The following is a 14,806-nucleotide window of genomic DNA, read 5'->3' as shown; positions in this document are numbered from 1 at the left end:
TTGAACATAACAGCAGAAACACATTATCTGCGCGAATCAAAATCAGCAACATTTTGAAGGCATCTCCCATGAATTATGTATTCGCATTTCCGCATAAATTTATCGTGGCCCTAAGCACCGTGTCTGTCTGTATTTTGTTGTTGTTTATCAAAGACTCACCAGCAGGAGAAAGGCAGTTTCCACCAGGGAGCATTTGTGTACCGGCTGGCATTTGAAGATGGATATTCCTAGAGGCAGCAGTATCGCCGCCCTTGCGCAGTCCACCAGCGCCTGGTGAAACAGCAGCCCTTGGGACCATCTGCAAAACATAAATACGTTATCAATCCGACATTGTTGTTTTTCACACGGCGATAGGTATATGGATGTAGCGGCCTTTGGCAATTTTACGACCCGTTCCGGCCCTTTGTCAGAAAACCCTTTTTTGTACCTCACATACGTCTAGGTTCAACAACGCATAGAATAAAAACGTAGACCAATTTTCGTTATCTCGACGTTTGCTACCTTTAAGGTGGATTAATTGCTTGTGGGAGACTGTATAATTTAATTTTACATACCCTATGAAACTCAGCAAATAAACCTTTGACCTTAAGGTGAAAATAGGTAAACTTACCCATTTTAATATAATTTATTGTTATTGATATATAAATACTATTTAATTATATACTCTTATTTTTTTAGATGCATTATAGCTACATTTAAATATTTAGAACGCAATTATTTGTATTTGATAGTGTCAAGAATTTATCAATAAATTGATTTAGATACTCACAATGCTACATTGTTTATTGATATCAAAAATTCAATATACATCAAGATGTTAAACATTCTTTTGTAAACAATGAAAAGAAAATAGACTACAATCAATGACAATTATTTAAATTAAACCTTAATATGTATTATATTAATAACAAATCAACAATGTGAACAAATAACGCAAAGATATATGTATTTTTTTATTATCATATACATAGATAATACCATTAAAAATAAAAATAAATCAAAATGACATTGCTATCGCATCTGGGAGATCAACATAAGTATTATGATATCAGATGAGGTTTACCTAGCTTTACTCGATCTCACGGATGAATATCAAAGGATTAACTAAAATCGAACGTACAAGTATGCTGTGAATATAAAAATATTTAACATGATAAAAATTTCCTTGATAGATTAAAAAATTGTCTAGCATATAAAAAAATAGTTGTTTTCAGAATGTTTTGGTGTTTTCATATATTGAGAAAGTAGCACGTAACCGTATTTCTTAAACAAACACAATCTTTGTTTGGAGGGCCGTAAAACATCATCGATCTTAATAAAGTTTATGTCCTATAAGCAGTTATTTATATTCTGTGAACGTCGCCTATTTTTTCCGCAGCAAAAGAGCTTATTTTAAATTGACTTTAAATTTTTTAATGGAATATTTAAATATTTTATTGATTGAATATATAAAATAAAGTAAATATTTTATTGCGCTTGAAAGTTAATGTCAATAATTTGACATTTTATAATAAACTACGAAAGTAATTTAATACCATTTTACTACACAATATGTATTATATATTTTACTTATAATAATATATTTAAAGCTAAATTTTTGTAAAAATATTGCTAAAAATAAATATAATCACGAAATTAAATCGATTCAACTTATTATAATATTTATTAAAAATTATAATTTCGTATAAATAATGTTATTTTGCTGAACCAAAAATATCAAATAACTACATAATCTTAGGCAATATTATTTTTAATTTTACATCGTTTACAATAAAAGCATTAAACTGTCCTTTTAAAATTACATACTATAAAAACAGAAAATTCATTCGCATATATATAACACAGAACATTTTAATAATGGTTATAAAACTGTCCAACATCTAATCGTTTATAATATAATAGATTTTTACCTATATAAAATTATTAAAAATGATAATAAATAAGCTCTAGAAATTTCTCAATTATATTATATTTGTAAATATATACAATTAATACATTTTTAATGGATAATGGATATAGAAATCTTTGAACATTTTATCTATTTTTTAATTGATTCATTGCTAGCTTTAATGATTTATTACTTTTAAACAAATCTTCAAATCAAAACTTCAGACAAACTTTTGAACTTAAAATTGGATTCATAACGATTACCACCGATTACAAAGAAGATAACAAGATACAAACTTTTGATCGATTGTCAATATTATACAGATTTTACAACATTTATAAAGTTGTAAGTAGCTTTTTATTTTAGTTTATTTATTGCTTTAATTAAATTAAATTGTTTCTCTCCATTCTTTGCCATTATACCATCTAAAACGGATTATAGATAAGGCCAACAATTAATTAAGATCCTGCACCGCGAAACAGATATATCGAACAAGTTTTTGCTCATTCTATGGGTTTTGTGCGCCTTTACAAGTAATACATCATATGATATATCGGCAATCAATTTTGCTCCAAAGAAAGGGGTAATCCCGGCGGATGATTGATAACTCGATTTACCATCGTCTCGGTGGCTGGACGTGAGGTTCGTGACCTGTTACATTCACTCCAACCTTAACTGAAGGATGCTGCATCATCTCTACTCTGTGGGGAGCGACTTGCATGATTTTTATTATAACCCCTTCTTAGCTAAATGAATGAAACTATATTTTCACAAAAATATAGCAAATCTGATTATATACACATACATTTAAATGTAAGTTTCATGTTAAGCGTAGGTGTTTGATGATTTAAAAGTGAAAGGTATTAAATGTATAAGGAAAACTAAAAGATTTATAGACGTGCTTTTCCAACATACTAAAGTTTTATTACAAATGGAACGGAGAGTTATTTATTTTAAGATTAAACATTATTTTGCGTTATAACTACATATATACTTTAGTAAAAATGCATTTTAATATGATTAATAGAAAAAAACATAGCAATAGATCGTGAACCTTTCCGCAGCGGAAGTTCCGTAATTATCAAAACAAGTTTATTTAAAACCTACGTAAAAAAATAAACGGTTAAAAAATCGTAATCAGATGGTTTCTCAGGGTCTTGAGTTAGTTGTAGTATTATTTATATTGTATTTAATTTAAAATAAAAAAAATGTGTTGTAAAACATTAAAAAAATAATTTTATGAATAGTATTCAGGTGTACTAATTTATAATAAATCAAGCTCTAAATATTATTAAAATAATTTTGTTTAAATGTTGTTGCTACTAGGTATAACCCTTTGTAAGTTAAATAACGATATATGGTTATTTATGATAGAAAAAAAAATACTACGACTAAAAAATTAATGCTAAAGACCACTAAAAATACAAGAAACATTTCGCGGACCACTAACACAATAATAAATAATATTAATTATATAGCACGATCTGAATTTTTTTAGTTCATTTTGCTATAATTTACACTACATTAAAATAGACATAGCGAAGAAAAAAAAATTGTAATTAAATAATCTGAAGTCAATCAGTATAAATTTTTCTTTATATTAATAATTTTGAAATTCTTTAAAAGCATTGACTAAATAAAATAATGCAAAATCTACTGTTGCTTCTTTGATATAATACAATATTTTATATTTGTGGTTTTAGCAGTGGCGTAGCTATGGTGGGGCGGAGGGGGCGGGCCGCCCCGGGCGGTACTTGCTTGGGGGCGGCATATTCGCGATGGAATCGTCTGGTGTGGTTCTTAACCCTGAATATACTAAAATTTATGTAAATCTACGAATAGTAAGGGCTTAACAATAATCAATTTATTATTTTTAAAAATGCTGATTTTATGACTCTGCAAAAAAATGTATGGGGGGGTGGCGGCCATTTTAAGGATTGCCCCGGGCGGCACATACCCTAACTACGCCACTGGGTTTTAGTGTTGTTACAATCATTCGGTTTCTGTTTACTTTTTATAATATGTCTGTCAGAGTCTTTTCAAATAAATATGTAGTCAAAAATAAGAACAATAATTTTATGGATATGTAACTAGGAGGTTAAATATTATATTTCCATCGATATCCAAAACTAAGATAAAGTGGCACCAGAAGACAAATTGATTCTTCCCAACGGTAATGTACAAACAATTTTCTTTATAAAACTATTATATAATATGTAAAATTTAATTTATGAAAAAATATTTATAGCACTTTAATGTTTATTTAAAGATGTACATATATAAATGACATTATTAAATTAGATTAATATTCAGTTTTTTATATGTAAATATATATATTGAATCTGTTTGAAAAATTTGATTTATTATATATAATTTTAAAACAGAAAAAGTCCACCCACGCTATTGAGGGTTAAAACGATGAGTTGTGGGTGTTGTCAAATGCGTTCCGCGGAACGGTTGAGAAATCTCTCTCGCTTGATATAACGTACAACCCCTACGTTAAATCTGAATATGTTTTCAACAAACATTGATGCATAAAAAGAGAATGTAATATTCAAGCTGTAGTGGCAGTATAACACAATAGTTAGATCTTTCGGTAAAAAATTGAGTCATAAGATAATAATGCAAGTAAATTGTGAATAATAGCATTACGTCATTTAAGCAATTAATAGTCTGAATAGCGCTATTTGAAACTTAGATAAAATCATGGTAATTTGCTCTACAAATAATACAGTATTTACCTACAAAGATAAGTCAATGTATGTACACAATTAATAACAAGAGTTGTATCAGTATCTTTTTGATACAAGAGCTTGTTTTATTTTTTTTTCCTAAAACAGTACTTTTATAGTAGTTTGTAATTGTTTAACTAAAAACTAGAGACATAATACAAGTGATTATTAAAAATACTTAGTTACTAACACACAGTTCTAAAAATCACATGATATAATGCCATTAAACGTTCATTCTGCGTCGTTCTGCTGCGATTTACCTAAAATTATATTTACAAAAATATAATCGAAACAATACCGATGATATTCAAACAAATTTGTTTTACTTTTAAGAAATTCATTTGTAGTTTAGAAAGTTCTGACGTATACGAAATCCGCAAATTGATTTGGAAAACTGCATCAAACCAAGTTTGCAGCTGCGTTATAAAACTTTATACCGCATTCCATACATACCAGGATTAAGCTAAACCCCAAGTGAAGATCTCAGAGGATTCCGCAAGTTTCGTTGTTGCGGTCTTTGCGGTTTGGGGTGCGGGAAGCTAAACCCAAGGGGTTTCCTCCTACGTCGGAACACAATTTCAAATACACATACGCTTATGTTACTTACAAGGAATTTCATCGACATAGTTATAATATAATTGAATTAAGAATCATATGTTACCTTCAATAGGATAATACGATCATCTCCAAAAAATATATTAATAAGTAATACAAATTACTATAATCAAATGAGCTACATTCTTTTCAAGAGAGTGTATCGGAAATATGAAGAAAACGTAGACTTAAAAAAATGTAAGCCAGTAAATGCTCAATGTAATGCTTTGAATTAAAAGCTACTTTGTGCTAACAGTGTGTATTTAAATTATCCTAATAATTTCCCATAAATTCGATTAGACATCCATTTTCCATACCAATGTAAAAACTCGTGAAAAGAGTATCCGTCTAATGTCACTTGTGACCTCATTTAAAAAAATGTCTTTTTATGAGTTATGACGTTGAAATCATAAAATCAAGAATTGAAAAATTACATTACTGTAAGCTTTTTTTATTTATTTGTAAGGTTATTATGTGAAATTGTTAACCCAAATGCAAGTTGCAATACTTGCGGTGGTCGTTCGTTAGTTCTAATACATGCATAAAGTTCTCCAGTCCGTCAGTCCGGAATGTAACGAGTTTTATAACTTGGTGAGTTAAACAATGCGTTAAGTTCGAATATGCGAAAAAGTTAAATGTGGCGCTCATTGCGAATGGCCTAGAAAACTTTGCGAGCTTACGTCTAACTTCAGCCAATTCCAAGTGACTGAAGTGTGGTCAGTAGTTTACGGTATATTTGTCAGCAGGCTTAACCACGATAAATTATTTACTACGATTTATAGGTTAAACTTGTTTTGTACTACTATAAATAAGACTGCCTTAATATAAAAATAATGGTTATGCTTATACTTTTAACCATTGAAGCATTTAGTTATGGTTATGAAACCCCACCTGCTTATAAAAGTTGACTATTGTAAACTTTAGGTATATTAAAATAAAGCAAAAACGCTTCTAATATAAATTGTATTAAATAACTTTTCAGAACAATTTCTGTATTTACATAATAATATTCGTTACACAAACTCAATGCAAAACGTAATTTTAATATATGTCAAATAAAGTACAGAAAACAAACCCAGTTTATTTATTAAAGATGAGATCTTAAATGTTCAAATCTTAGGAACACATTACTGACTACACGACCTAATATTTATTTTTTAATCATGAGTTTTAGCTCCGAAATAATATGTGGAATATCCAGGAATAATATGATAATTGTCACAGCTGTCTTATTAAGTTCAACGATATACTATTTCGCTAAAATCACGTTCAATTCATTAACAATAGAAAACCTAATTAAGTTTTGTGTTAATTAAACTCGTAATGTTGTGAACCATAGTTCATCATTTTTTGTAGCGTACGTACACTTCTTTATTTCAAAACAGAACCAATCATTATCCATGTTTCATACCAATACCAGAGAGCACCGTATTAAGGTTTATGTTTAACTGGCGGCAAAATAACCATTGAGTGGTCTACATACAATCATTTTTGTAATACGCCCTAACGTTACTAAATAGCACAGGTAGACAAATTATTTCTAACCTAGCAGAACCAAAGAAACATATATTGTTTCTCTGCAACAGAGGTGCCATACGTTTTTAGGACAATATATGCTGGGTTAGGCAAGTATCTACTATTGTTGTAATAAAGAATTAAAAGGAAAATTCTAAGATATCAATGCAAAGAAGAATAGAGTCGTATCCGTATTTGTATCCATGTGCCTTTTTGTGATGGGATACAATTCATATTACTATCAAGTTATTAAGGAGCGGTGTTAACAATTCGTCAATTCACTATATAAGTTAGTATTTATATGTTTTAATGATGGCTACTCTGATTGTGCTTCTTGTCTTTTTAGGGCCACTTTAACCTAATTTTAACAAATAGTATTAGTGGTAAATGTCAACGCCTTCTAATAATCTAGTTAATTACAGCATCTTATTATTATATAATAACATAACATAATTATTATTATAAATTGAAAATAAAATTTTATTTTATTATACACATATTGTTATATTTTTGTTTAACAACTTAAATTGTACCCGTCAAAAATTAATGGAGAGTCAATAAATCATATACTTATAAGAGAGTCATAAAAATCAATATTAGTTAAGCGAAAGTTTTGCACAATAAATATTTTAATTTAATATTTTAGTTAAGAATTAATACACTTAATTTTAAGCTATTTACAAAATATATTTTGTAATTGCCTAATGGCTCAAATAGCTTTACTTTTGTATTAAATAAAGTAACATGCTTATATATAATATTTATATTATAAATCTCTCAGCAAAATATTAATTCTATTATTACACTGATTACATAGCGATCTAGCTCTGTTTTAATTAATTTCCACGATATTCATTCGCTTTCAATCAGAATTGTAATTATATTACAATTATTACAAGAATTGAAAATTTCAATAGTCGAGAGAGAAATGTTACTCACACAAGAAATTTAAATTATATTTATTTATTTAATAATCTAGTAATAATAAAAAAAATATTTTTATTATTGTCAATAAAAGTTGAACTATAAATACTTTACAAATAAGTAAAGTAGTTACTCTACTATATATAGTCAAATAGTAGTTCGACTACACAATATATTGTGGTATATTAAAAATACTTATGAAATTATATATAAAAAATATTATTTTATAACATTATTACATAAAATGAGAAATACTAATGAATTCGTCTAGCTTCCTACATTTTAATTAATTTTTATTTAGTGTAATGTATAGTTTTATATTTAAAAAAAAAATTGTTTCGATACAAGTCAATTATTCAGAGTTTTTCCAGACAGTTTTAGCATTTAATAGTGCTATGACTATTACATATCTTACTTTTTTTTATTTTTGCTATCGGTGAGAGTGGTTTATTAAATATTTAAATTCCTTAACCCTTTCTACTTCATAAATATGTACCCTCAAAGATGCGAACTCGAAACTTGCTTTCGACACTCTATATACTATATATTTGATTTTATTTACGTTAATTCTAAATCGAATTTTCTATGCAGCACACAAATGAACGAACCGTGTTTAGATCCACCACTTATTATTATTTTATTTATTTTGTAAATTAATGTACAAGACCTATTAGTTATAGTGCTATTTTTCACAATAATTATGATAATATAATATAACACTGGCTTATAAAATATTTTAATAATAATTTCAGGAAGTATACATAATAATTACACTTGAATCTAATTACGAAGATTTTTTCAATAATAAAAATAATTATTTTCTGAGCCTATTGAAAACGAACGATGGTCTCAAAAAACTTTTACCACTAATGTTACATGTTTAATGCAACCAAGGTATTACATCATCAATGAAACGAATATAGAAAATGACGACATTGGATGCAATACATGGAATAGCACAATTTTGATCAAAAGTAAAGCCAGCAACACTTGTTCGATCGTGAATGAAAATCCTTCTTAACATGGAAATAGATGTATTGGATTTTGAAGATGCATTTCAAATATTTTAAAATACTTGAAAATGTCAATCTGAAAAACGTTTCGGAGTGGTTTGATTGCGATTCAAATGAAGCAGGTATTTAATATATGAATTATGCAGATATCGTTTCTATTGTAACTGAAACTGAAGAGTAAAGGCGTGATAATGAAAATACAAGTGAAGACGGCAATGACTTTTACTAAAACTTTTCTGGACAACATCGATCAAAGGGATTTGAATATAATAATATAATAGCTATAACAATAAAATTATTAAGAGATTATCAAAAGCAAACGAGAATCACAGATTTTCTCAGTAAAAATATATATTAAACATATTTAAAAACAAAATAAAATACTTTGGTTTATCCGTGGTTCTCAGTTATCCGTGCCCTTTTTAACTGGCATTCATGAATCGAGGATAATCGAGAGTATACTGTGTTTGTAAGTAATTCTTGATATGTTTCATAGTAATTTGTGTAGCTCTCTATAGTCTATACATCTGGGAAAACATTAGTTTTCAACGATAAATAAACGGGTTATGTAATCCTTAAATAATACAAACTATATTCTAATCAAGAGCTAATTATTATCTAGCCCTGATTTTTACAAAATCATATTGAATGAAGTATGTAAGATGTCAATATATATCTTGATAGAAATAATTGGGTGATACGGTCGTCTGAATTTGTATGGTCATTTCAATATTTGTGTAGACCATATAGAATAAAAATGAACCGTTATATCCTCAATATGCCCTTATCATACACCAACATGAAGTATTTATCTCCCCAATGATTTTATGTGAACATTTTACACAAACACGTGGCTAGCGAATTCGGCAAATCGACCGACTATTCGTTCGCCCAAACAAAATCAGGCAGACGTAAATAATTTCCCGCTTGGCAGCTCTCCAATGTAAATAAAAACTTTGGACACAGGGATGGCGCAAGGTTTATGGTAATGCCGGGACAATATAAGCATTCGCTGCTTAAACGCCGTTCGCTTTTAACCGCGCCGGGTTACCTTCGGTTCAACCTTTGGTAAGTTTTGGATGCCCTTAAATACGCAAACTTTGTATTGCGAAAATAAACTTGAATGGAATGAAATTGCTCGTGCATTAAATCACGAGCGCCCCCACAGCTAATTAGGGCGTTACTATTTCAATGTCAGACTTTAAACGACCTGATAAATTAATTTTTAGGAATATTCTGAAAGTAAAAATATAAATATATTTTTCTACTAGGATCCATGTATCAAACAGTCGCAGAAACTTAAGTGTGTTAGTCGCGTCAATTCACAACCTTGCCAAGTGTGCGAAGTTCGTTTTATATTAAAAAGAAAATTACTGCTAAAATTAAATCACAACTTATTTAATTATATAAATAGCTTAATGTGACAATTATCATGTAAAAATAAGTAATTAAGCTGTCACTATAATTTTAATGGGTATTTAATAGTTGATTAATTTAAATAATAATAGCATAAAGATTTATATATGAAGACTTACATATAATCTTTCATTAGTCCATGACTGTTAGATTATAAGATTGCTTATAACACTGCTCTTACAGGACTGAATCAGTGAGAGGACGTAGTCATGTAGTTAATATTGAAGAGATATTAAAACTTCCTGTAAGTCGCCAAGATTCTGACGAAAGCATAATCTTTTTTGTTAAGGAAGTTCATAAAAATGTATGTTTGTAATGAAATTGACCGTGCGGAAAATCACGCATGCCTACGTGGCTAATTGGGGAAAAGTCGCTGCTGCGATGTCAAAATTAAAAGGTTCGTTAAGCAAATGTCCGATTGCGACGACGAGGGGGTCCCACGAAGACTAATGACCGCCGATAGAATTGATAGATCGAAGGTTGGCTCTCGAGTGCTCTCCCAGTTTAATCTGTTAGGCGGCTCGACATTAATCAAAGCCGTTTAATTCCGATCTCTGGCGCAAATTTACGTGCATAAAATATATACATGGCGGTCGATAAGAGTTCACGGTCGAAATTTTATTTAAGCGGAACGTAGACGTTAAATATTTTCCTGTGCCACTATCACTGCTAATGTTACAGTATATCCTTTATTAGAATCTTCTACAAAAACAATTTGAAATCTCAGTAAATTTATTACTGTTTTTTTTTTCTATTATGAAACATTTATTTTTCTCTTATAACAAAGTTTCCCAACAGTAGATAATCTAACGGTTGTATCCGAGATGAAAAAAATCAGCGCAGCTATTTTGAAAGTTCTACAAGTGGCACAAGATGTGGACCACTTAGCTAGGTGTTTATTTCAAAGATGCGTTGGTCGTAAGGAAAGGTCTTGTCGCATATACACGTATAAATTCGCAATAAATAAAAATGCTATTAGTCTTTAAGATTCGATAACAACTGCCATTATTATATTTGTACATTACGATTAAATGTATAATATTAACAAAGGCCGTTCGGTACCTTCATACATACAAAATAATGCACGGCGTTGAAAAGCGTCGAAAACTGACCTAATCAAATTCTAATGGTCACGCAACGATTCTTATAAAAAAGAGAATGAAAATAAAAAAAATAATTCCTGGCCTAAAATGGAACCTATAAAAAAAACCCCCATAATTTTTCCCAAGCGTCTGTAAAAGCATACATATCTACTGTCACTATCGTCACCTTATCGTTTTTTGTAACTTTGTTTCGAAATCATTTGACTCTGGGGTAAAGTGTTTATTATATACACAGATTTTAAAAAGGCGTTTGATAATAATGAATTAATAATGATTTATAATTTATGAAAGACCAAAATAGTCAAAAGTACCACACTCTGCAACGATACAGTAAGACACAAAAATAGGAGTACCATATTAAGCTAATGCTGATATAAAATAATTTTAACAAAATTACTTTGCGTCACCAGTATTTGAGAATCGCCGGTACGCAACGAAGGCGTGACGTCACACTGCGTCGCGAAACCTTTTGTTCTCCCCCAAAAAGGGCATGATACAATATTCATTTGCCGTGTCGCATACATCACTTTTGCTCATTTCATTCATTGCTTCTAACGAATGTAAATCAAGTTTAATTTCGATTCGTTAAAATTTATTCTCTATTTAAATTAAAATGAGAGCAAACAGCATGTGTAACTTCTGAATTCTTGAATATAATAATAAATCGAGCTAATAATCGATATTTGTACGTAACATTGACTCTTGTTCGGGATGTGAATAAATTGTTATTATAACATACACGCAATGTAAAGCTCTCTTAATTAATAATGAATAAATATTTAAACGGGTCGTTATTAAAATGAGATATTGAAGATCGGCCTAAAAGGTTGCCCTACTTTGTGTATAATTTATTACGTGGCAAAGTTAAAGGATTTCATCTATAATGTAAATTTCTGCAAAATCTAATGAGCTTAAATAATTTTTATCTTATATTTTACTATTTTAAGTCATACGTTTCATTACGTAAGAATCGTTTTACATTATATATAAAAACCATTTCCTTACAGATATATCGACGGTGAAACAAGTTTGAAGTGTAAAATCGCCGAAAGAAGTCAGATAAGAAAATGTCAAGTTTTCAAAATTGTAACGAGTCTTCCTACAAACTGATCGAAATTCGGATAAAAACGTGCCAATTTTACGTAACTTTTAATGTAAAATTTTAAATCGTCATGCATGAAATATTCAGTGCTTCAAAATGGTTCTTCAGTGGCCTTTTAAAGCGAGGTCTTAGAACTTACGCTATTGTGAATCTTTAGTGCTTAAATACACTTTTGCATTGAGCCTTTTTCTCTCGCTCTTAGTGCCTTCATTATGCACAATGAAGTATAACCACTGTATTTTAATTACATGCTTATTTTGCATTTCTATTATTTTTATGTTACATAATCACAAATTGCAGATAAAAGTACAAAGCAATAAAGTGTTATTACAGTCGCGTTAACGATATGTATAAAACGTTCACTAATGTAAAAGTTACTAATCGCAATTTGAGTGTATACATTATTTGAAATAAATGTGTATACATGTTACAGTTAATTTTGATAAAATATTCAATGCCTAGACAAAGTATGTACTATGAGTTTTAATTCAAGCTTACAATACTTCATTTCAAATATACTTTCATTAAATAACTTATGTTTTAACTAGCGAGTGTGTGAAATCTTAGAAGTGAGCTAGTTAAATCGTCAACGAACAAGATTTGACAGATGAGCGCGTTTACCACCAACCTAATCACTCAAACACCCCATGAATAACTCTCTGAAACGGATTTATTTAAAAGGAGGATTATATAATTTGGCAATTGAATAAAGCTTACATAAATACTCAATAAATGTATAATTTTGATATATAAATATATGAATAAATACTTTGACAAGCAAAATACTCAACAAATGTATAAGTTTGATATATAAATATATAAATAAATACTTTGAGAAACACCGAACATTGAGAGCAAAAACACTAAGGTGTTCATAAATTCTTTTGTATGTACAAAAACTAAAGTAATTTGCCAATTCATACATCGCCTAGGTAATGTGTGCATTTTCAATATTCATACTTCGCCTAAAATATATATAAATAATATATATATATATATATATATATATATATATATATATATATATATATATATATATATATATATATATATATATATATAAATATATATATTTATATATATATATATATATATATATATATATATATATATATATATATATATATATATATATATATATATATATATATATATATATATATATATATATATATATATATATATATATATATATATATAACAAACTAATTATGATAAAAATTAAAACATTTTTAATGTCATGATTTCTGGCTTCTAATTATAATATTTTAGCAAACATTTAGTTGGAAATCTGCTTTTCAAGAATATCAAGATCAAGAGATCAAGAATATTCTATATATCTACTATCTCGGTGGCAATATTTTGGCTAAAGAAACTTCCACTAAAGATCTCGGAATCACTTCTTAGAGCAAGTAAAGGTGCTCTCTACGCGTAAATATCGTCTGCAATAAATATATTTGTTTTACAAGATGTTCAGTATGTTATAAAAAACACATTTTACTTTGACAATCCGTCAATTATTCGCGACCTCTACGGGACTTTAGTTCGCAGCATTCTACGATCGGAATCTTAAATGTATAATTTCCGAATAAACAAATATTCCTTCTTAATAGAAAAAGTTCAAAAAGGGTTCTTGAAATATGTTTAGCGTGTTAGGATTTTTTTAATACTAATCAGATAAACACCGTTGAAAGGTTGGGTCTTATGGATTAACATTTAGCTTTCAGGTGGGTTCAAACATGAATGTAAATAATGTGACGACACTTGAACATGTTTTAGGTATACCAATTACAGTTCTTAACAATTTTGCTATAAAGAGAGAGACGCGAGAGGGTAAACTTTAAGATTAGCAAAAGTTCAAGGATTGGCTGAGAAAAAGTTTGTGTAAAAACGTGTATCAGAGTTTTAGAATATATATTATTAATTATACTTGAACTAAAGAAGCGATGAAACTCATCAACGAAAAATATTACAATATAGGATACATACATAAAAAAATAAAAAGTTGATTATAATTGAGTATACCGAATTGGATAGTTTTTTTTTTAATTATTTTAATCTGAAAAACATTAACGCAAATAAGAAGAAAGCAAAATATAAAATATTTTAGTCGATGCTACATATAATCAAAATTTAAGCAATGATTTATTGAATACACGATCAAATCAAAAATTAGGTACACTTTTTAAATGATTTGATAATCGCCTCTGGTGTAATATATTAATTCATGCAAAGAGTGAGTCACAACACCTTTAGCTTTATATACGAAAAAAATAAGAAATGGCTTTGCTTCTCTTAAAAAAGGAATAAATATGAGTATATAATATGTATCCAAACAGACTTTATAAAAGGCAATAAATTTATTAATTTTGAAAATGAATTAACGTGAAAAGTTAAGCAATATGTAAAAAGATTTTACGTGTGTGTATTTAAGTACTATGAATAAATATAATAAAAATAAAAACTCTTTATTTACGTTCAATAGGATCAGCACTAAAACATTGTTTCAATCAATTGCT

General features: G+C 28.7%; 1 protein-coding gene across 1 annotated transcript in view; it reads right to left on the bottom strand.

Annotated features, from left to right (window-relative positions):
- The window catches only part of LOC148226240 (uncharacterized), a 182,033-nt gene that overhangs the window by 60,831 nt on the left and 106,396 nt on the right, over nt 1-14,806 (bottom strand). The window contains exon 4 of the mRNA XM_088204022.1: nt 160-298. Coding sequence (XP_088060148.1) covers nt 160-298 — 139 coding nt within the window. The remainder of the gene's footprint in view (nt 1-159; nt 299-14,806) is intronic.

The sequence above is a fragment of the Plectrocnemia conspersa genome, unplaced genomic scaffold (assembly GCF_051122295.1).
Source record: "Plectrocnemia conspersa isolate PC_06_02 unplaced genomic scaffold, ASM5112229v1 ptg000014l, whole genome shotgun sequence".
NCBI lineage: Eukaryota > Metazoa > Arthropoda > Insecta > Trichoptera > Polycentropodidae > Plectrocnemia > Plectrocnemia conspersa.
This window is presented reverse-complemented; position numbering and strand designations above follow the sequence as displayed.